The 24,746-nt window shown below is 36.6% G+C and overlaps 1 protein-coding gene across 2 annotated transcripts in view; it reads left to right on the top strand.

The window, feature by feature from the left end:
* Ano3 (anoctamin 3) overlaps positions 1-24,746 on the top strand; it is a 337,010-nt gene that overhangs the window by 141,855 nt on the left and 170,409 nt on the right. For both annotated transcript variants that reach the window (XM_031371327.1, XM_031371328.1), the window contains one exon: positions 12,734-12,852. In XM_031371327.1, the coding sequence (XP_031227187.1) occupies positions 12,734-12,852 (119 nt within the window). The remainder of the gene's footprint in view (positions 1-12,733; positions 12,853-24,746) is intronic.

The raw sequence follows: 24,746 nt of genomic DNA, 5'->3' as shown, positions 1-24,746 counted from the left end.
ATATAATTAAGTAAATGTAACATATATTAAACTATATTATTTCATATTTATTATTATTTATATATTGTATATAATATACATTATAGAATAAAATTGTATATAATTAATATATACTAATATATATTAGAATATAAATATATTTTTCAACTTTAAAAAATTGTCTATATTTGTGTGCTTGTGTGTATGTGTGTGTGTGTGTGTGTGTTTAGTACTTTATGTTTTCAGGTCTTTTTTCATGTATTATTCCATCTATTCTTAAGGAGGAATCAATGTAAATATTTGTTATCTCTAAATTTTTTACTAGAAGACTCTTGTAACTATCATTGTAACAGTAAGGAGCAAGCCTAGTTTTTAACTTAAATTGTTGAAAGCAACAGCTTATTCTCTTCTCAATCTTGGAGCATCCTTATTTCAACATGTGGTTTAATTTTCTTAAATTTTTCAAACTGTCTTATTTTATTGGGTGTATGCTGTTAGATAGTAAAAAGCAGTAAGAAAGTTCTATTGGTTATGGAAAATCTCTTCTTACTATCAACTAGTGTTAAGCTGCTATGGTTGGAGTTTTTCAAGTCATTTTTTTATTATGTGTTCAAATTCCTGAATTTTAAGATGCAATTAAATGTTAGATCAACATCAAATTTCTAACAACTTTTTAAAGGAAAGTGTATAGTTACCATGTTTGTTAAATATGTGTACTGTGACCCTCATCCTAATTTCTGAAATTCTACAAAGTGAAGAAAAATAGTTTACAAAGGGAGAAATATGATGGCGCTTTGGTACAACAAAGTAATGTGACTTTTTATAGAATATTTTTATTTGTAATTTAATTGATATTGTAGGCATTTCTGAAAGAAAGGCATTATCAAATGAAGTGGTTTTATATAAAAATAATGTCTTTAGTAAGAACCAAAACACATTGGTGAATTTCATTTATATTTCAGAAGAACCACTGGTGAAGGTGTGATTAACTCCATGAATCAAAACACAGTATGTTCCCTCTTCATTGTTGCCCACAGACATAGACTGGTGAAAATACTAACTTAAAACAATTTTAAAATTCTGACAGTTATGATATAAACATCCTCTGGGAAGAATAACAGAAAAGAATTAGCTAGAATTAAAAACAATACCAAGTTTAAACTAAACCATTTTATGTTCTTTGCATACTGTATTTTCTCCATCTTAATTGTGTTTTAACATATGCCTCAGGTTTTTTCGTCCCCCTCCCGGTGCTCTGATAAAATACTCAGATGAAAATAACATGGGGTGATTTTATTTTCACTTATAACTCTGGCACAATACATTATGACACTGAGTCAGGCCATCAGTAGCTTAGAATAGCTTTCAGATCCACATCATATCCATAGTCACACCATATCCACACTCATCATCAAAATTCTGTCTAGCTCACTTTCTCCATTCTACATGGCCCAGGTTCTCTTGTCCAGTGGATGTTCCTATTCACAATTATAATGGGTTCTTGCATATCAGTTGTGGTGGACAACACAGTCTGCAGGCACAACCAACTGTCCCTCTCCCAAGTTGATACATCTTATCAAGCTGGCAATTTACACTAACTGTCACAACAGAGTTTTACAAAGTTTCATGAAAAAATAAAAGATCATTGAAATAAATATGTGAAAAAGCATCAAACACTTGATTAGTATTATACTTTAAGCACTTATGTCATTCTAAATTAAAATATTTTTACGTAACTAAATCCTTTACTCATCAAATTTTCAACAGTTTTTGAAAGCTCACAGCTTCTTAAACAATGAGGTGAATATTGTAATGTAAAAATGAGCAGAACAGTGTGCTGATAACACTTACAGTAGGAGGAAATAAGTATAGCCATTCTCTTTCTCTTAAATATACACATAAGCATGCATATTAAAAGTACATAGATGATATTAATACTTGTACACATATATATACATAGTTATATAATGCATATTTATATAGAATATCTATGTTACAGATGTTATAATTCAAGATAAAGATATTTGACTATATTATATAGTCTGTATTTGTATGTTTTATATAAATACATATGCTCCTGTGTGCAATAACATTTGCCATGAAATTATAATAAAATTAAAAATTATAAAGCCTTGCTGGATATAATGAACTTTTAGGGTCTCTGTTAGATATAGATATAGATATAGATATAGATATAGATATAGATATAGATATAGAGGGGACATTCTCTGATAAGGTAACCCACAGTAGTACTCTAGATGACACCAGGGATTATGCCATTGGAAGACAGAAAATCCAGGAATAAAATCCCAGCAGGGGAAATATACTTCACTTTAAGGAACCCAGTGAATTTGGATTTATAAAGCTGGAGGAAGTGAACGGACAGAAGCAGTAGGCAGCCATCCTATAAAACATAGCTGCAAGTGTATTAGAAGATTTGAGTAGAACTTTAACATGATTTTACCCAGGTTTTAGTGGTATACTGTGGTTGTCATGTGATAAGAGTAACTAATGGAAGCATAGGTTATTCGAGGGACTCTAATAAGTTTTTTGCACAGATTACAGCAGTGTATGTGCTTAAGAAGATAGTAACTAAGTGTTGTTAATAGTCAACTTCTAGATGTTTCTTGATGGTAAATTAGCATTTTCCAGATATTTAAATGTTCTTCATTATTCATCAAATGTTGATTGAATTGTGGCTTTGTTTTAGGCTTTATTCTAGATGTTAGCAGTAAGACAATTACAAAAATAAGGGGAACAAGGAGAAGAAAAATACCAGAATCATGAATGCCTGGTTAAAGGAAAAAGAAAAAAGATTGTCTTACAAATATCTAAGCGGGGTAAACTGAAAATAAGTGACTATAAAGTAGTAAAAACATACTCTATTCCAGAGAGCAACCTACTTAAAAGTAAAGCATAGTTAAGAAATGATACAGCACAGTGAACCAACAGAATTCACCTAGGAGTCTTATGGATGCAGTAGAGAGCAAACAAGAAGCCAGAAGAATTCCTAGGTGAAGAAAAATGAAGATGACATTTACCAAGATGGTAATAGTTTCAATTTATTTTCCAAAAAGCACATATGTGAAAAGAAAAGACATTGCAAATGATATGACAACCACACAATGTGTGCTTGGAAACAGTTCAATTGTGTTTTTAAAAGTCAAAATCTCATATTATCCTAAATAGATTGAGGATTTTTGAATTGAATTGTACTCATATCTATACTTGGTTACTGAGAGACGTGTGCAGTTTGGAGACCACAAGTTGGGTATACCTGATAGAGAGAAATTTTGTGAGCATAGATTTTCTTTCCTTTATATTTTGATAAATTTCAAGTTGGGCACATGAGATGCTTTGGCAAATTTTTGAAAAAAAATTCAGCAAAATGTATATATGTTGAGGAGAGAAAGGTTTCTGCCAGATTCACTACCTCCAATCCAGGGATGGATATTTTTATTCAAACCCAAAGTTTCAAATATATGTACATACTGGCCTGAGATAATAGCATTTTCATTTTAAATCCTTCATCACAGCATACATTAAATCACATAAAAATTTTAAAGATACAAACTTTGACTCACATCTTTGCTGCATATTTGTATATAATCTTTGCTTTCTGGATTAATATCATTTTGAGGATCATGTTTAATATCTAGTACTTCTACCATTTACATTTAATGAACATATGAAATTATAATATAACCCAGCTACATATTTTTTGAATATTCTGTTTCTCCAAAGTTTTCAAAATCATCATATCTCCAGCATGCTGCATGACATTTTATTTCCTGTATGAAGCAACATGCACATTGGCTAGGAATCCCAAGTATAAACGAGGAGTGAAAGTGTACCAATTCTGCTACACATAGGATAGGGGGACCTCAGATTATTATCTCAGTATCTTAAGTGCTAAATGACAAGGCTGCTGACATAAAATCTGAAGATGTGGTAAACTAGTTCATACCACTGATATCCTTTTCTGCTGCTCTATCCATGACTCCTTAGATTGTTGTTGCTTTCTTTCCTTTGTATATTATATTCAATACAATTGTCTTTCTTTTCTTTTAAAACGACTCTCTGTTCTGACCACTATTAGCATCCCTATCACTTTGATTCAAACCCATCTTTTCTCCCTAGTCTTTGCAAGTCTCTTTTCTGCTGTCTTTAGCACCTCAGCCTATTCCTTGCAGAATTTAAAATAAAATAGAGATGATGCCACATTACTGCTCAAATGTATTTCTGTGTCCCCCGGTTAACTACAATAAAAGAGAAAATCTCTCCAATAGTTCACAACTCTATAGACTCTGTTCTACTCACTCTACTGCCACTCTACCATGACATCATGCTGTGTCCTCCCTCTTTCCTCCCCAATAGCCTCACTACCATTGCCTGCGAACATATAGGATGGCATACTTTACCTCATAAATCTGGTTGTAGAGACATCTTCTTGCATCCTGTTTCCACAGAAGTTCACTTACCTCAATGAAATTTTGTTCCAGGGTTAGCTCTGGGTGGCAGTCTTTGACAACCTTGTTTAAAATACTGCAGTCTTTCCTCACTTGATACTTCTTTTCCCACCTCCTCCTGTTTCAACTTCTCACTAACTGTATCAGCATTTGTGTTGTTTTTCTTTAGCATTGTCAAGTTAATCAAGGTAGGTAATACATTTTATTGTGCTGTGTTCTGTATCCTAGCTAGAATCATCCCAAGTACACTGCAGAGTTAAATGTATTTACTCAACGAGAAGAGAAAATATCACCAGGATCAGAACTAACAGAAATAGGATGGCCACAGAGATCTTTTTGACCCACAAACCACTGCCATTCTAACAAGACACCATGCCATGCCCTTCTCTGATCCCTCCCCAATAGCCTCCCCAGCATTAGCTATCACCTTCTGTTTAACCCCACATGGACGTCCTACTTATTGTCTCAATTAGAAAGGAAAAAAAGTAAAGGTCAGGAAGGCAAGGAAGAAACAGAAACACTGGCCATTCCTTCTTGTATGAACAAAAGGGCAAGTTAAAGGCATCAGGGATTTGGTAACTTCTGAAAGAAATAAATTCCAAACTGGCAACTTTCTTCTATCTTAAGAAACAACCAGAGACAAGTCTACAATCTGCAGTTTTTATTGTAAAGGTGTTAACCCCTCTTCCAGTTTTGTGTGTATATTTCTGTTCTACCTCTTTATATCTGTACTCACCTGTCCTTACTGTCCCCTATGGAATTGACACCACCACTTCTTTTATTGCCTGTTTCATTCTTTTATTGCCTGGATGGGGGTTGAAGGGAGGAGCATCCTCTTGAAGACAGGTCTTAGGAGGAATGGGATGAGCAACTGTGGGAGGGTGGTAATGACTGGACTGTAAAAAATAAAATAAAAGTAATGATAAAAGAAATGTAAATAAAAATCCAATTATTAAAAATAACAAAATAAATAAATATCAAAAAGGAAAAGAAAAGATAAGTAATTGGAGATGAGCTCTATCAGCTGATCGTCTGAGAGGCACTTCGTATGCAGGGTATACAAAGACCATGCACTGTTAAGTACTAAGTGGACACATAATCTATCAGCAATCAGATAAATGAACAACAATGTTCTAAAGACATACAATAAATACCCGGGGGCCCTCGGACCAGCTAGTGTATGCTGCTTGGTTGGTGACTTAGAGTCTGAGAGATCTCAGAGCTCCAGGTTAGTTGAGACTGCTGGTCTTCCTATGCAGTCACCCTCCTTCTCAGCTTCTTCCAGCCTTTCCCTAATTCAGCCACAGGTGCCCCAAAATTCAGTCCATTAGTTAGGTGTCAGTATCTGCGTCTGTCTCAGTCAGGTGCTTGTTGGGCATCTCGGGGGAGCAGCCATGCTAGGCACCTGTCTGTAAGCACACCTTAGCATCAGTAATAGTGTCAGGCCTTGGAACTTTCCTCTGAGACAGATTCCAAGTCGGGCTGGTCAATTGACCTCTTTCCCTCAATCTTTTATCCATTTTTGTCCCTGCAGTTCTTTTAAACAGGAACAAATCTGGGTCAGAGTTTTTGACTGTGGATGGCAACCCCATCCTTCCACTTAATTCCCTGTCTTTCTACTGGAAATGAACTCTACAAGTTCCCTCTCTCCACTGTTGGGCATTTCATCTAAGGCACCTCCCTTTGAGTCTGGGGGGTCTCTCAACTCTCAGGTCTCTGATACATTCTAGAGGGTCCCTGTCCCCACATCCCCACTGAAGTTGCATACATTCATTCATTGTGCTAGTTTCTGGGCTTCTCTCCTGTTCCCCCTCCCCAATACCTGATCATGTATTTCCCATTTTCCCCTCTCTCTCTTCTCTTACTTAGGGCCCTCACTCCCCCTGCATCCTGCTTGATTCTCTCTCTCAAGTGTGATTGAAGCATCCTCACTTGGGCCCTTCTGATTGCTAATCTTCTTGAGTTCTCTGGATTTTATTTTAGCTATTCTGTACTTTTTGGCTAATATCCACTTATGTAGTGAGTACATACCATGCATGTCCTTTTGAGTCTGAGTTACCTCACTCAGGATGATATTTTCTAGCTCCATTCATTTGCCTGTAAAACTCACGATGTCCTTGTTCTTAAGAGCTGAATAGTAGTCCACTGTGTAAAAGAACCACATTTTCTGTATCCATTCTTCTGTTGTGAGACATCTGGGTTGTTTCCATCTTCTGGCAAACCAGGCCATTGTAAACATAGTGGAGCATGTGCCATGTGGTATTGTGGGGCATCTTTTGGGTATATGCCCAAAAGTGGTATAGCTGGGCCTTCAAGTAGATCTATTTCCAATTTTCTGAGGAACCTCCAGATTGATTTCCAGAGTGATTGTATCAGTTTGTAATCCCAATGACTATTAAATGAATGAGATGTATCTTGCCTTAATCTATGAGAAACATTATTTAATATTCACAAATATGAGCTTTAATATACCTAGATGTAGTTCACTTTTATACATCTCTTACTAGCATTATAATTCTACATGATAGTTAAGTCTCAGGTTATTTCTTTTATTACTAAATATCAACAAAAATAATATATTCCATAAAGAAATTAAGTTAAAGGAAGAAATTCTTATGACGTTTCTGACTATAAGCAAATAGTAACTGTAAATAAAGGGTCATTTCTCCTTCTGTCTTAAAGATAGGTTAAACAAATTTAAGCATCATATTCTCAGAGCATTTTGCATAACTGTTTATTAATTGTATCTAAGGAGATAATATCCATAATCTACATATTCTAAAATTGCTGTCATGATAGCTTCATATATATCATAAGATACATGCTTTAAAAGTTATTAAAGAAATTAATGTATGTGAGTAACTTTGCTTTTCTTCCCTACAATAAGTCAACTGACTGAATACTTGAAAGTACTGTACACAGTCATTCATGTCAAATTCATGTTTGACTATTATCAACATATTTTATAAAATAACTTACTCCAAGACTATTATTTCTTTAAAGAGGTTAAATATATAAAATTGATGAGATATTTGATCATGCGAAATGTAATTTTTGTAAAATTCATCAACAGTTCCTTGTGATAACAGCCACCGTAGATATTTCCTATTTAATAGTCTCAAGTTAATTATTACGTATAATAGCTTCTAATGTAATTGAACTTATAATATCTTATATAGTTTTATTACTATAATCATTTAAATTTTTTTCCATTTGGGGGAAATTATAGTTTTTAATCACCTAATTTATATGTTTTTCATAATATTAATGAGAATATCTCTTATGGTTTTCTTCTGCCAGGTTCTTTAACCTTTTATCCAAACTCACATTTCTAAAACTTCCCATGTTTAAAAAGTAATGAACCCAAATTAGGCACTTATGATGTCAAAAAGTAGTTAAGAATCAATTTAATCATTACAAATATATTTACCCACAACTTCTAATCAAATGATAAATCCAAATTAGTTTTCATGGCTCTGGGTGTGAATTTAAAGGCTTATGTAAACAAAACATCCAATAAAAGAAAATAAAACAAAAGCACAGATGTGCTGAGTTCTCATAGAAGTCATTCCCAGCTTCAGCAATAGGGTAGTCATTTGTATGATTGTTTTTGGGCTTATCCTTTGGATAGACAACTATGTGAATATTTTGTTTAACTAAATTTGAGATACATTAAAAATGCAAATTTTAAGTGGTAAATTTTTGGGGGGGAATTCATGGAATGGTGTCTATGTTTTTGTTTGTTTGTTTTTTGTTTTTGTTTGGTTTTTCGAGACAGGGTTTCTCTGTGTAGCACTGGCTGTACTGGAACTTAGTCTGTAGACCAGACTGTTCTTGAACTCAGAAATCTGCCTGCCTCTGCCTCCCAAGTGCTGGGATTAAAGGCATGTACCACCACTGCCTGGCTGCAGTCATATATATATATATATATATATATATATATATATATATATATAGATATAGATATAGATATAGATATAGATATATATATAGATATATATATAGATATATACAATATATATGTATATATCTCTATATATATATTGTTCATTTACAGGATCACTGGGGTTTTTTTCCATAACATTTTTATTAGATATTTTCTTTATTTACATGTCATATAATATCTCCTTTCCCAGTTTCCTCTCTGAAAAAAAATAAAATAAACAAACAACAACAACAAAAAAACACTGTTCCCTCCTCTCTCCCCCTGCTCACCAACCCATCTTCTCCTGCTTCTTGGCCCTGGCATTTCCCTACACTGGGGCATAGAACCTTCATAAGGCCAAGGGCCTCTCCTGCCCTTGATGACCGACAAGGCCATCCTCTGCTATAAATATGCTGCTGGAGCCATTAGTGCACTCTTTGGTTGGTGGTTTAGTCCCTGGGAGCTCTGAGGGTACTAGTTAGTTCATATTGTTCATCCTAAGGGGCTGTAAACCTTTCAGCTCCTTGGGTCCTTTTTCTAGCTCCTTCATTGGGGACCCTGTGCTCAGTCCAATGGATGGCTGTGAGCCTCTACTTCTGTATTAGTAGGGCACTGTCAGTGTCTCTCAGGAGACAGCTATATCAGGGTCCTGTCAGCTAGCACTTGCTGGCATCCACAATAGTGTCTGGATTTGACGATTGAATATGGGAAGGATTCCCAGGTGGAGCAGTCTCTGGATTGTCCTCCCTTCAGTCTCTGCTCCATAGTTTGTCTCTGCAACTCCTTCCATGGGTATTTTGTGTTACCACCCAGCAGTAATGTTAGAGAGAGAGGGTTATTCTGGAAAATGGAGTTAGAAAGAAGAGCAGCAGTAAGAGAGAGTTAGGGAGAATACAGGGTAGCCACAGGTATATCTATCCATGTGGTTGGTTTACAAAATTAGACGGGAGTCGTGAACGCTCAGCCATCTTCTATTTTAATGCCCTGTTTGTAACAAGCCAACAGATAGAATAGGTGAGGTAAAACCCTTCCCACAAGTTCGTCAGCATGCCAGCCCAATCAGCAACTTCTTTTTGTCTCTGTGGAGGTGGGACTTCCGATGTAACTGGAATTAGGTTGGAGGCATGGCAAATAGCAGGAGGTGGGCAGAGGGGTGTGGTTATGAGAGGCAGGCCTCAAACGAGGAGGGTTACAATTCCTTCCTTTATATTAGAAAACAGACAGAAAGTCCTTTTAGTTATAAACAAAAAGCAGGATGAAGGTCATAGAGCTCGGCACAGATTTTGTATGGGAAACATCACGGTGCTTTAGCTGGAGGGCTCTGGTTCCATCGTCTCAGACTATTTGACACCACAAGCTGGGCTTATAACTTGTCTTCAGCAAAGACATAGCCACTCAGCATGTGTCTCTCTCTGGGTTGACTTTACCACCAGAGAGACAGACTCTCTGCACCATCCATTCATACAAAATCCCAAGATATGACTTTAACACCTGCAGAGTCCGGGAACTGCCACACTCTCTCTGGAGTCCACCTTCCATGAAGTCTATGTGAAGCAGCACTGGTGTGCTGATGGGCAGTTGGGCATAGACACCTTAGTTGAGTTCCATAATAGCTCCCAAGCTAGGAGCCTTTTTAATAGCTTTGCCTTCAATAGGCCTTTAGTTCAATTGTCAATAAGTAACATTTCATATTAGAAACTCTGAGCTTGAGCTTGGATAAGGAGAGCTCCGGGACTGAGCGAATTTTGATTGTCTTTAGACTCCGGGAATGAGTCTGTTTAATATAGAAACTTAAAAGATTAAAAATAACAATAACTAGAAGATGTCTCAGGCACATTAGTCACAAATTAGCAATGTTTAGGCCCAAGGTTTTGCCTCTAGATATAGAGGGAAACCAGTGTTGACTCTTGGAAAAAGGTAGAGTCTAATCTCAGCCAAAGCAAACTTTGCTGGCCAGTAAAAATGTTCAGCCAATATTCTTGGCACAAAAACATGTCTATAAAAGATCTTGTGCCTGTATCCACTTGGCAAAAACATGTATAACGCTGCCATTGTGTATCAACACCAAAGGAGCCCCTTCTCCAGGTCAAGGTGGAGTTAAGAAAATAAGGTGTTAGTAAGTGGAGTGACACGCCATTTCATTATGGATTTTTCAAGACAAGCGAAAGGCAACATGCCTGCTTTTAAACATAAGCGAAAAGTGAAGCATGCCTTAAAAGAGGTGAAAAATGAAATAATTTAACATAATCAAAAAAGCAAAACATGTCTTTTAATATAAGCGAAAAACCAGAGCAAAGACGCTCTCAGGGTGGAGTACATATTCCCCCTCCTTTAAAATTTAGATATAAAATTGATAACTTGTTAGTTTTAAAAGGAACATTAAATATAGAAAAAAGAATATAGTCAAAAATTAATTAATATATTATTTATGTTTAAGTAATAATAACTTGAGAGAGTTAGGGAAAATACAGGGTGGCCACAGGTATATCTGTCCACGTGGTTGGTTTACAAAATTAAACGGGAGTCGTGAACACCCAGCCATCTTCTATTTTAATGCCCTGTTTGTAAAAAGCCAACAGATAAAATAAGTGAGATAAAACCATTTCCACAAGTTCATCAACATGCCATCCCAATCAGCGACTTCTTTTTGTCTCTGCAGAAGTGAGACTTCCAATATAACTAAAACTAGGTTAGAGGCGTGGCAAATAGCAAGAGGTGGACAAAGAGGTGTGGTTATGAGAGGCAGGCCTCAAACGAGGAGGGTTACAATTTTGATCCCCCTTTGAAGAAGGAACAAAGTATCCATACTTTGGTCTTCTTTCTTCTTGAGTTTAGTCAGTCTTTTTTAATCTATGAGGCCAGGTACAGAGGGACCATCACCTAACACTTGAGTGGGAGCTGGGGATTCGTGATCCCCTAGTCTTCTCCTAAAAACTGGAAAAGAAACATGTTCACTCCTAGCACCACACTCATATCTTACCCCTGATGAGAATGTTACTTCCCAGAGAAAAGCTTTCATTTTGTAGATTCCACACTAATTTGTCAGCTGCGATACATATTATTGTTCTGTGACATGGTAATCCTCATAAAGATGTTCATTTTGGTCCTGTCTTTCTTTCTTTCTTTTTTTTTCTTTTTTACAACTTCTGGTTTTTCTTTCTTTCTTTCTTTCTTTACCTTTAATTTTTTGTATACTCCAGATTTTATTCCCTTCCCAGTCCACCCTCTGACTGTTCCACATTCCATATCTCCTCCCTGCCCCCTGGAGGATGTCCCCATCCCACCTCCCTACCCCAGCACCTCACCAGACCTCTAAACTCCCTGAGGCCTCTAGTCCTTGAGGGATAGATGCATCTTCTCTGACTGAACCCAGACCCAGCAGTCCTCTGCTGTATATGTGTTGTGCGCCTCATATCAGCTGGTGTATGCTGCTTGGTTGGTGGTCCAGTGTCTGAGAGATCTCGGGGGTCTAGGTTAAATGGGACTGCTGGTCCTCTAACAGTGTCACCCTCCTCCTCACCTTCTTCCAGCTTTTCCCTAATTCAACAACAGGGGTCAGCAGCTTCTGTCCACTGGTTGGGTGCAGATATCTGCATCTGACTCTTTCAGCTGCTTGTTGGGTCATTCAGAGGGCAGTCATAATAGTTCCCTTTTTGTGAGCACTCCATAGCCTCAGTAATAGTGTCAGGCCTTGGGACCTCCCCTTGAGCAGGATTCCACTTTGGGCCTGTCACTAGACCTTCTTCTCTGCTCCAAGGTTATGACTGAAATCTTGGTGCACTCTGTCAACTTTCTTCAGATCAACATAGACATGTGGTTTTACTGGACCATCATCTGTGAAACACTAAACTTGGCTACCATACCCTTGAGCACCTCATTGACAATGGACAGCAGCCCTCACTCCTAGAAATATAGGGAACTGGAACCAGAGGATTCTGAAGTGAAGACCTTTATCTGGGGTTGTGTCCTGCTTTATGCCTCTAATCTGATTACAGAAGATGATTCTAAGATCACCTTCCAAGGTGAACATGGATTCATGGACACCATAGGCCATGGCCACAGCCATGTTCCCCCAGTAGCAGTTACATCACCACACCCATATCATGGAGCACCAACGGCAGTCATCCTGCTATGTCCTTCAAGTTCTGGTCAATGTCTGATTCACCTGAAGACAATAGTATAAAAGGTCAGCAGAGAATGCCCACCTGATTCTTCCTCAGTCCAGTTTAGAAACTTTGCTCTGTACATGAGTGTTCAAGATCTTGCTACTTGCAAAAACAAATACAGATTATTATTAACATATTTACTAAGTGAAATGGGTAGACAATAATGAATGTAACTTTCTCTATTTTCTTTTTAGCTCTGGGGAAAGACAAGGATTACATGGATGAATCTGAACATGCCAACTATGATCGATCTCGTCTCCTTAATGACTTTGTTACCAAAGATAAGCCTGAATCCAAGACAAAATTATCTAAGGTAATACAAACTGAGTTATTAATGCATAATTTTTAATGTAATGTTTAAAACATTTGAACATTCAGCTCTATGGTTACATTTGTGCTGGAAAATTTGAGCAAAATGTAGAAGTTAATATCCATCTTAAAGAACTTAAACATGAATAACTATTGATATATATCTTTGTATTACTAAAGTTATTATTTAACAGATCAAAAAGTGCCCCTTTATTTTTTAAATGTATTCTTTAATTTTTAAATATATTTTGTTTACTTGTTTATTTGGTTTTGATTTTTTTGTTTTAATTTAAGATAGTCTTTCTATTTCTGTAGCCCTGCCTCACCTGGACCTCACTCTGTAGACTAGGTGGCCTTGAACTCACAGAGATATGCCTCCCTTTCTCTTCTGAGTGCTAGGATTTAAGGTGTGTGCCACTACCACCCAGTTTATATTTTAAAATTATAATTACATTATATATATTTATTTACTGTATATATATATATGTATGTATTATGTATATATTTACATACAGTAAATATTATTTGGGTGTTTCTACCCCACCATGATTTGCTGAGGAATGACACCCCAGACTCAAATAGTATGCAAAAGCAAGGAGCATTTTATTCTGCAGAAATACAGCATGCTAGTGTCTTCCATTTATTAAGATGGAGACACCCAATTGAGCTCACAGGCCCAATGTAAGTTCTCACAGGAAAATTCCAGGGACGGGTAGGTGATTTTTATCTTAATTGGTTGGCTCTGTATCTAAGGACGTTCCAGAACCATTGCTGAGGGTTGGTCAGGGCTGAAAACTGATGCTGGGGAAGCCCTGAAACTGTTGCTGACTCATTGCCTTTTTCTCAGGCAGGTGGCAGGGCAACTTCTGATTAGCTGCCCAAGAACTGGGTTTTTTTCAATAACTGACTTGGTTGGATTTGTCCAGTTCTTCGAAACAGAGATCTAGGCTTATATCCTGAACTGCCAATTTGAAGTTTTTTCATGTAGACAGCCTGTATCAGTCCTCTCACTTAGATCTTTTAGCTCCCAAATAAAAGACACAAAGCCTTTATATTTATACATAAACTTAAAAACACTAGAGGTAGACAGATATCAACTGTCTGTGCTATTTTGTCTTTTTGCCTGTGAATAGTCCCAAGATATAACTGACCATGTTTTGCCTGGGTCACTCCTATTTCAACTGGCCATGTTCAGTGGTCTCATGGCCATGTGCTCAGGATCTACCTACTCCAGAGTGACTTCTTCCTTCTTCCATCTCCTTCTCCTGGTTTTTGCCCCAGACCCCAAGCCTATTTATGGTGAGAGGATTCAAAATTCTTTCTTATAACTATTCTGATATCTAATATATTATTATCACCAGTGGTTATTCTAAAGTACAGTAGAAAGCTTCATTTAATTCTTCTATTAAATTGTAACATTGTACCCTTCAGACATAATTATTTAAATACCAAATATAAACCATGAAGAATTATAATTCTTACATTGGTATTAGGCCTTCACTTTTCATGTATTTCTCTGGAAAGTTAACGTATGAACATGTTTTTATGCTGTGAAACTTAATGTGATTTGAATTCCAACTTCATTCATTACATATAGTGACTTGGACATACTAATTATACTCAATGACCGGTTGTCCTTATCTATAAATTGTGGGAATACTGTTTTCTTGACATCAGTATTTGAAAACAACATGAGTTGACTATGTGTCTTAGTTAGGGTTTCCATTGCCATGAAGAGACACCATGACCAAGGAGAGTCTTATAAAGGACAACATTTATTTGGAGCTGTCTTAACATGTTTAGGAGTTCAGTCCATCATCATCAAAGTGGGAGCATGGCAGCTTCCAGGCAGGAAAGATGCAGGAGGTGCTGAGAGTCTGCATCTTGATCAGACTGCAGCCAGGAGAAAAATTACTCTTCTGCACTGGGCAGAGCTTCAATGTTCTCCCAAACAGTGATGTACTTCCTCCAACAAAGTCATATTCTCTAACAGTACGAATCCCTATGGGCCAAGCATATTTAAACCACCAGAGGCTTGTTCAAACACATAAGTCTATGTGGGCCATACCTCTGCATAACAGAATGCAAAATATATTTATTCCAACTTCAAAAGTCACATAGTCTATAACAGTCTCCACCAAGTTAAAAGACCCCTGTTCAAAGTCTCTTCTGAGACTTATACAATCACTTAACCATCAAAAAGCTGATCATATACTTCCAATACGACCAAATATTTATTACCATTCCAAAACATCATAGTGAGAAAATACTGGACCAGAACAAGACAGAAAACCTGCTATACAAACTCTAACCTCCATGTCTTTATGTCTGATGTCAAAGTACTCTTCAGATCTCCAGTTCCTTTCATCCATGATGATTGTTGTTGGCAGATCTGGCTTTGAGCAGCAACAAACTTCATTCTCTTGGGCTGATTCCACTCCTGGTTAGCAGCTTTCCCCTACAGGTATTCCACAACTCCTATATTCCTAGCAACTTCAACTTTACAGTTTCTTGTTCTAATATTTAAAATCCACACATGGTCTTCTGGGTTTCTACCAAGAGCTTGGGTCACTTATTTGGCTCTGCCTTCTGTAGCACTCTAGGCTCTGGTTGACTCTACTCTATTGTTGCTGCTATTCTTGGTTGTCATCTCAAGGTATTAACATCTCCAATTTCCTGGGTTCTTCAGCTGCAGCTAGGTTTCACTAATAGACTTTCATAGGTTCCCTTTGTGGTGTCAAGCCTTAAATTCTTTTAAATTCCCTTCAGTACTGGACCACCAACTGCAACTGAAGGTATACACCTTCACCAGCAGCTTTCCCTGGCCTCTTGCAGTGCCAAGTCTCAAGCTGACCTCCAGGACCCCTTCATATCTTCAAATCTTATATCACCTGTGTGGTGCTTATGCATGACAAGTCCAGGTGCAGCACAGGTACTACTGTAACTATCACTGGACCACAGCTTCTTTGTGCTCTCAGAAAACACTTTCCAGAAGATTCATCTCAGTGATGCTGATCTCTTCCTAATCACCATTAATTTCTTAGCTCCAGATAACCCACCATCAATTGTACCAGTAGTCCCTTCTGTTCATGAATCTAAAGCCAGAACCACATGGCCAAAGATTCCAACTTCTGCTGCTTACTGGAGCTGGAACATGACCCCTTGTTCTATTATATCCTTCATTGCCTAAGCTTGGCTGTCCTGGAACTTGCATTGTAAACTGACCTTGAACTCTGATTTGAATTTGAATGCCTCTGTCTCCTGAGTTTTAGAATTAAAGGCTTTTACCACCATGCCTGGACCTAAGCTTTTTTTACTTGGAACCTGCTTTTTACCAGGCTGGCATTAAACTCAGAGATCTGCTTGCCTCTGTCTCCTGGGATTAAAACTGTGTACCACCATGCCTAGACAAGCTTTTCATGACCCCGGTTCCTCAAGATTCAGATCAAAAGTCTGTGACTTCCATTTTGAGACTGTAGTTCACTACATATTAAAGTTCAAATAAAGACAATAACCAAGCAAACAATAAGTTTAGCTGAACCACTCCCTTTATCTGTTTATCTCCTCAAGCACAGGATTTAATTCCACTGTACTTTCTGGTGCCCTTTTATTACTTGAAATACACATTTTTTCCTTTCTAAACTTGTTATGATCAAAGCACTGCTTATGAAACTAAACTGCAGGATAAAGTTTAAACTTGGGATTTTATTTTTTTATTTTGTTTTTGAGATTCCCTTTGTCAATGAGGTTAATTTGAATGTTTTCACACTAGCCTCAGGTAAATCTTCAGACAAGGGTAAAAAGCACCCATATTCTTCACCAAAACATCACAAGAATAGTCTCTAGGCCACATTCTAATAATTTTCTCCTTTGAAAACTCTTGAGCTAGGCCCCCACATTTCAAATTAACTTCAGCACCAATATCTTTCATATTACTACTAGGGTAGCCCATTAAGCCCCACTTAAAACATTCTACAAATTTCCAAATCCAAATTTTCAAAATCCACATTCCTCTAAATAAAAACATGGTCAGGCCTATCACAGCAGTATCTGACTCCTGGTAACAACTTCTCTACTAGTTAGAGTTACCATTGCTGTGAAGAGATACCATGACCAAGACAACTCTTATGAAGAACAACATTTAGTTGGAGCTGGCTTACATGTTTAGGTGTTCAGTCAATTATCCTCAAGGTGGGAGTATGGCACCTTCCAGGCAGGAAATTGCAGGAGTAGCTGAGAGTCTTCATCTTGCTCTGACTATAGCCATGAGAAAATGGATTCTTTTACACTGGGCAAAGCTTCAAAGCCCACAACCAGAATGGCACACTTCCTCCAAAAAAAGCATACTGTCTAACATTACCATTATTTATGGGCCAAGCATATTCAAACTACCACACTATGTGAGAGTATCTAGGGCATAGCAAGAAATCATTAGTATGTATTTCATTTCATCTGACATATACTCAGGACTGAGTACCTACCAAAATTTTATAGCAATTTGAAGGTTGAGAATGTAGCATTGAAATAATATTTTACCACCAAACAAAATAATTAAATACAGTTCAATTTTAAACCTCTTTATTACCTAAGTCCCACCATTTCTCAAAATCAATGCTTTGCATAGATTTTAAGATATTGAATATGACCATTCAAAACACATTGTTGGTGATTATTTTCATCATTGTAACTATAACTGATTCGCACCTGCTCCTTGTTGTTAAGGCAAATACAAGCTCAGAATAAGTTCACCCCTTTTCTTGTTAGAGAAGAAAGAAAAGAAAGAGAAATGGGATGATGAGGGAGGAAAGAAAGAAGATAGAAAGTGAAAGGGAAGGAGGGAATTTGGATATTTAATTTAGCCCAAGGAATGACTTAAGTTTCAATAACTCTCAAAGAGATATTACTTATATCCTTGAATATAATTTTCTCTATAATATTAAATTTGTTTATATTAAAATTATTTTTCTTTATTTGTAGTCACTACTAAAGTGTAAAGAAATATAGCAGAATTTAAAAATCACCCATATAAGTAATGCAACTAAATTTTAACATATTCTGAGTTAATTAATTCTGCAAAATTTTTGTATTAATATTTATAGTTTATTAACAATTTTTTAAAATTAGTTGACTAATAATTTCTTCACTGTGTAGCTCCTATTACTTTGTTTTGTCAGATGAATATTATTTGAAGTGAATTGAAAGGAGGTATAAGAGAAATGCATGTTCATCAATAAGTTTATGTCATCTACTAGAAGACAAAAATACTATACATCAAATAATTAGAAGATAATTTAAGATTCAAATCTGAATTGCTTGCTTCTCTATGATTTACCTCATGGCTAAGAGTTATATCATAATTTAGTGTACTTACAGTAGTTCTGTCCCAAATATCATTTTTTCTTAGATTTGAAAGGGGAAGGATGGAGGGGGAAGGAAGGAAGATAAAAGAAAAGCTAATTATATATATACATCATAAACATATAAGAAGGTTTTAATACACAAATCTCTGCCTCATACCCTGCTTTACTTTGGATGATTGGTATGGTTGCATTCTGCACTGTGCATATTATACTTAGTAAGGGAAGTGCATAAGAAACATTTCACATAGAAGCAAAGACATATACAATGACTCAGCAGGAAGGAACATTACCTTGAAAGGGTGACTCATGCCTAATACAAACTACACAGTGGGTAAAGGCAACTATTGAATAATAGAAAACAAATAGAACTTGATAAATTATCCATCAGTCATGAACTAGAGTCAGAAGAAATTATTATAAATTCCCTCAAGTGATATTATTGTATCTATGACAGCTCCATTGAGTTTTTCAGATGTAAAAACTATCTTAAAAATATATCTGCCTAGTGGCCTGATCATTGTATAGAGTGATTTTCAATCTGTTTGAAATTTTAATTGTGCAACAATTAACCATTTCTAGAGTGGTCTTGAGTCGAAGTGATAAATATTTCATTTTCCTCACTTCTTGTAATAAGTTACCATGGTAGTTTGAATGTCAAAGCCCCTCATAGACTTCACTACTCACTTAGTCCCCAGTTGGTAGAACTATTTGAGAAGGATTGGGAAGTGTGGCCTTTTTGGAGAAGGTGTATCATCACTGTCAGTCCCTGACATTCAAAAGACTCCTATCATTTCAAGTTAGCTCTCTGCTTTCCAGTTTGTAGAGAAGAGGATGTGAGCTCTCAGTTGGTGGTCCCTTGTTATGCTTGCCTCCCTGTTGCCATACTCCCCATTGTAATGAATATATACTCCTATCACTCTGGAGCTGTAAGTACTAAATAATCCCTTCCTTCTAAAAGTTATCTTTGTCATGATGTTTTAATACAATAGAAAGGTAACTAATACATGTAATAAAATTAAATATTCTTAATATTCTCTTAATTCTTAGAGAGTTATTTAACTCTCTAGTTTAGGATCTATCTTCAAAATGTTGAATTGTATTTTTAACTCTTTTTTGGAGATTAAAATGTTTTGCAGTCATGGCTTCTAATATGATAAAATTATAGTATTAGCATAACAGGATCTAATAGGAAGACATAGTTTAAATTTGTACTGCAGGACAGAGATAGATGGTAAGCATCAGATAGCCTCTTTTATCCAAGTGTTAAAATACAATCAATGGATAAACCTAACAGGCACTGCAAATCAGAGATATATCACCATGCGATATCTAAATTTGTATTTTGCTAGCCTTAAATCTTAAAAAAACTCCATATTAAACATCTCCAACGTGTGTGGTTAATTTCTATCCACTGTACCTTCTAAGCTTTGGGTTCAGAAAAAGCTTGCATTTCTGTTGTGTCTCCTTGAATCCTAGCTTTATCAGGTCTACATGTCAGAGTTAGCCTTGAAGAGGATAAAAGACCACCTGTATCAGAGACTAATGGTCATAGTTGACCTAATTGAGAGAAACATGTCAGAAATTGAGCAGGAAATTAGATGATTAAATCAAGCAGAAAATTCAGCTCAGCTGATATTAAAAGAGCACAGCAGAAAGAATGGCCTCTGTTCATAAACATGAAAAATATCTGGAAATAATTCTTTTCAACAAGTGTTAATGGAGACAGCCTCAAATGTTAAACCTCTTAACTCTCTGAAATAGCTAAGCTTCTCAATATTTTATTTGAAAAAGTGTTGGACCAAAGAGATGGTTTAGCAGTTTTTAAGCATGCTTGCTACTTGTTTTGCATTATTTAAACTTTTTCATGTGATATATTTCGATCAAGTTTTTCTTTCACCAAAGTCCTCATAAATACATACAAGCTCCCTACCCACACAACTTTAGGTTCTCTCTCATTATTTTAAAAATAGAAAACACAAAAAGGAAAATCAAAACAAGTGAGCACAAATGATACGACAAATGTGGCAAAAAAAGCAAAACAAAACAAAAAACCCACAAACAAACAAACAAACAAAAACTGTGGAGTCCATTTTGCATTGGCTAATTACTTCTGGGCCTGGTGCCTGCCATGGCGTGTTAATATGTTTCCCGACATTCTATGGAAGGACACTGATTTTCCATTTCCTGTGTACTCCCCTTAGTATTGGGGTCTTGTCAGGGGTGAACCTGTGCAGGCCTTGTTAGTTCTATTGCATCTGGACAACACTGTTTTCTTGGAATCATCCATCCTACCCACTGTTCTTACAATTTTTTCTTGCCTCCTCTTTTTCATAGATGCATGGGGCTTGAGGGGAAGGATTTGATAAAGATATTCCATTTAGGAATGAGTGCTCCAAAGTCTTCCCTCTGAACGCTATCCAGTTGTGAGTCAGTGGATTAGTTCCCATCTACTTCAAGAAGCTTCCCTGTGAGGACAGGGTTAGACACTTGCCCATGAGCATAGCAATATGCCATTAGTAGTCATTTTATTGCTATTTAGCAAAGTGACAATACTAAACTCTTCCCTAGCCCTGTGATAATTTTTATCTCAGGTTCTTGAACTTTGGTAGTTTCAGGTGTGGGAAAAATGCTTGCTGCTTTTTTCAGAGAACTATGGTTCCATTACAGAACCCACACTGTACAATTAATAACAACTTATAACTTCAGTTTAAGGTGATCTGATGCCCCTTTTTGGCCTCTACAAGCACACACACACACACACACACACACACACACACACACACAAGCAGCGGAGAAGGGAGAGAGATGATAATAATAATATTAAAACTTAATTAAATTCAGGAAAATACAGTATTTACTTCAATTGAAATATACATTTATATTATCAACAATCATAATCATTAATAGTAATACAATTTTATCATCTTTACCATACATGTGTGGCTGACAAATTTTCAGAAACAATTTAGTACCATAAACAAACATACTAACAAAAGCCATTCTCATAAATCTACACGTGGTAGAAATTATTAGACTCAATTGACACGTGGTAGAAATTATTAGAGAAGGGAAATTCTAGAGAAAATGAGATAAGCTGCTTTTACAATCATTTGGGGAAAGTTTGTTGTTTCCTGCTTTATTAATGTAAAAAGTATTCTCGACTTTGTCACTGGAGATGCAGAAATTGACTAATGATGTTGACAGTTACAGTTTTGGGATTATAAATGTATTTCCCAAAATATGACTTTTTTTGAAAAGATGTTTAGTATCAAAACAGACAGGAGAGGGGTTATAGACAGGAAAATCTTGACATGAATATTTTAGCAGTTCATTAAAATTAGATCACAAGGCCATTCAGTTTGACTAGATCAAGTGGCAGGGGCAGATGGTGTTCATCATGTTCTCAACTGCTAATGTGGGGAATTTTCTGTAAGAATGAAGACACTGGTCATGTGATGGAAGAGGTAAGAAAGATACAGCTTCTGTAGATTTCCAAACTGGGCCTTTTATGTTGACAACACTAAAAAGTCCAATTTTCATATATGGATTTTGGCCCATGAATTGTATACGGGGTTAATTTTTTGAATCTATCACTGTTACAGAGCTACTACATAATATTAGTGACAATAGAATTTTTCCAAAATTGTAACATAATGTGTGACATAAACAACCAGATAAATAACCATTTGGACACATGTGGCTTCTTTTCTCCTCTTTTCTTTCCTTCCTTTCCTTTCCTTTTCTTTTTTTCTCTTTTTTTTTTTTTGCTTCTTTTCTTGTCTTTTCTTTCTTTCTTCTCTCTTGTTCTTCTTCCTTATTTACTTAGTTATTTGTTCATAGAAAATATTTAGGCTTGCATTTTTCTTAGAAGCTTTCTGTCACTAGACTATAGAGCCAACCCTTGTTTCCATGTTTATCTTGAGACAGGGTCTCACTAAATTGCCAAGGCTAGTCTTTAACACACACTATATTTCAGGTAGGTCTCAAATTGTTATTGTCCTGCATCAGTTTCCCAAGTAGCTCTCACCACAGGCTTGCTCTTTCTGTCTTGTCTATATGAATGTGTTCGTGGGCAGCATTATACTTGATAGAAAATATAGTAATTCTTGTATATGGGTGGATTTCACAACCATAAATTCAAATGTACAAATGAAGAATTTTCAGTAAAGAAAAAAAAACTATTTTAGTGAACATATGAAGTGTTCCCTTCATTTTTAATAGATTTATTTTTATGAGTATTAATATTTGTTTGCTTGTGTGTATGTGTACTGCAGTGAGTTGGTAGCCCTGAAAGGACATTGGGTCCTCTGAGAATAGAGTTACAGGTGGATATAGCCACCACATCAATGCTGAAAGTCAACCAAACCCAGGTGCTCTGCAAGAGAATCAAGTGTTCTTAAACTCTGTGCCATCTTTCCAATCCCAGGATTTTACTTCTCTGTTATGATATTCCCTGTATGCTATAGTATCACAATTCTTTTTAGCATTTATATTCTTTTCAATGCTACAAGTAAGTTGGCAACTTAAAGTATGAGGGAGATACACAAAAGTCACATGAAAAACCACTTTTAGAAAGGGCTTTAAGCATGTGTTACTTTGCTAGCCCCTAGCAGTACTAGAGCTACTTCCCATTCATACAGAGAAATGACTGTATCAAGAGGAAAGAATCTATTTATGTGATTGGCTAGACAGCTTCTAAGATATACTTAAATTTTTCTCAACTTTACTTTTATTTAATAATATCACTGTGATAAATTGTATTCTTAACACTTAATTATTATTTTGTATATGGAACACAGATAAAGTCACTGGGGATTTTGCATAAGGTGTTAAACATAGTTTCTTGCTTTATATTAGTAAAACTCTTTCTCCGGCAGCATAAAGGATACCTTCTATTACCTTGAGAGTTGTCATCTAATACTGAGCAGGACTTGATCCTCATGTAATTGACAAATGGGACCTCATAAAATTGCAAAGCTTTCTTAAGGCAAGGAACACTGTTAATAGGACAAAATGGCAACCAACAGATTGGAAAAGATCTTTACCAATCCTACATCTGATAGAGGGTGAATATCCAATATATACAAAGAACTCAAGAAATTAGACTCCAGAGAACCAAATAACCCTATTAAAAATGGGGTACAGAGCTAAACAGAGGATTCTTAACTGAGGAAACTCAAATGGTTGAGAAGCACCTAAACAAATGTTCAACATCCTTAATCATCAGGGAAATGCAAATCAAAACAACCCTGAGATTCCACCTCACATCAGTCAGAATGGCTAAGATCAAAAACTCTGGTGACAGCAGATGTTAGAGAGGTTGTGGAGAAAGAGGAACATTACTTCATTGCTGGTGGGATTGCAAGCTGGTACAACTACTCTTGAAGTCAGTCTGACAGTTCATAAGAAAATTAGCAATAGTACTACCTGAGGACCCAGCTATACCACTCATAGGCATGTACCCAGATGCTCCAACATGTAATAAGGACACATGCTCCACTATGTTCATAGCAGCCATATTTATAATAGCCAGAAGCTGGAAAGAACCCAGATGTCACTCAACAGAGGAAAGGATACAGAAAATGTGGTACATTTACACAATGGAATACTACTCAGCTATTAAAAACAATGACTTCATGAAATTCACAAGCAAATGGATAGAACTTGAAAATATCCTGAATGAGGTAACTTAGTCACAAAAACCACACATGGTATGCACTCACTGATAAGTAGATATTAGCCATTCCATATACAGTCACCAAATCCAGACACTATTGTAGATGCTGTGAAGTGCCTGCTGACAGGAGCCTGATATGGCTATCTCCTTAGATGCTCTGCCTGAGTCTGACAAATACAGAGGTGAATGTTCACAGCCAACCATTGGATTGAGTGCAGGGTCCCCTGTGGAGGAGTTGGAGATGGGACTGAAGGAGCTGAGGGGGTTTGCAGCCCCATGGAGGGAGCAACAGTGTCAACTAGCCAGATGCTCCCCCACACCCTCCCCCAAGAGCTCCGGGAACTGAGCCACCAACCAAAGAGTATACATGGAGGGATCCATGGCTCCAGCTGAGTATGTGACAGAGGATGGCCTTGTTGGTGTCAGTTGGAGGAGAGGCCCTTTTGCCTGAGTGTGTTTGATTCCCCAGTGTAGGGGAATGCCAGGGCAGGAAGACAGGAGTAGGTGGGTGGGTGGGGGAGCACCCGCATAGAGGTAGGGGGAGGAGGGATGGGATGGGGGTTTCTGAAGGGGAGACCTGGACAGGGGAAAACATTTAAAATGTAAATAAAGAAAATATCCAATAAAATAAAAAAGAACTTTCTCCTGTTTTGTATCATTTAATTTCATTAACCTTGGAATCTTCTCTAATGAGCAGTGAAGTCTTATTCTATAGTACTTTATAGCTAGTGTAGATTTTCCAGATCTAGTATAAGGTAATCTGTGTTCTCTTGTTCTCCCTACATTTGCTCAGGATATTGTGGTATATCTACACAATGGAGTACTACTCAGCTATTAAAAACAATAAATTTATGAAATTCT

Source organism: Mastomys coucha, unplaced genomic scaffold, assembly GCF_008632895.1.
Source record: "Mastomys coucha isolate ucsf_1 unplaced genomic scaffold, UCSF_Mcou_1 pScaffold15, whole genome shotgun sequence".
In the NCBI taxonomy this organism is placed as follows: domain Eukaryota; kingdom Metazoa; phylum Chordata; class Mammalia; order Rodentia; family Muridae; genus Mastomys; species Mastomys coucha.
This window is presented reverse-complemented; position numbering and strand designations above follow the sequence as displayed.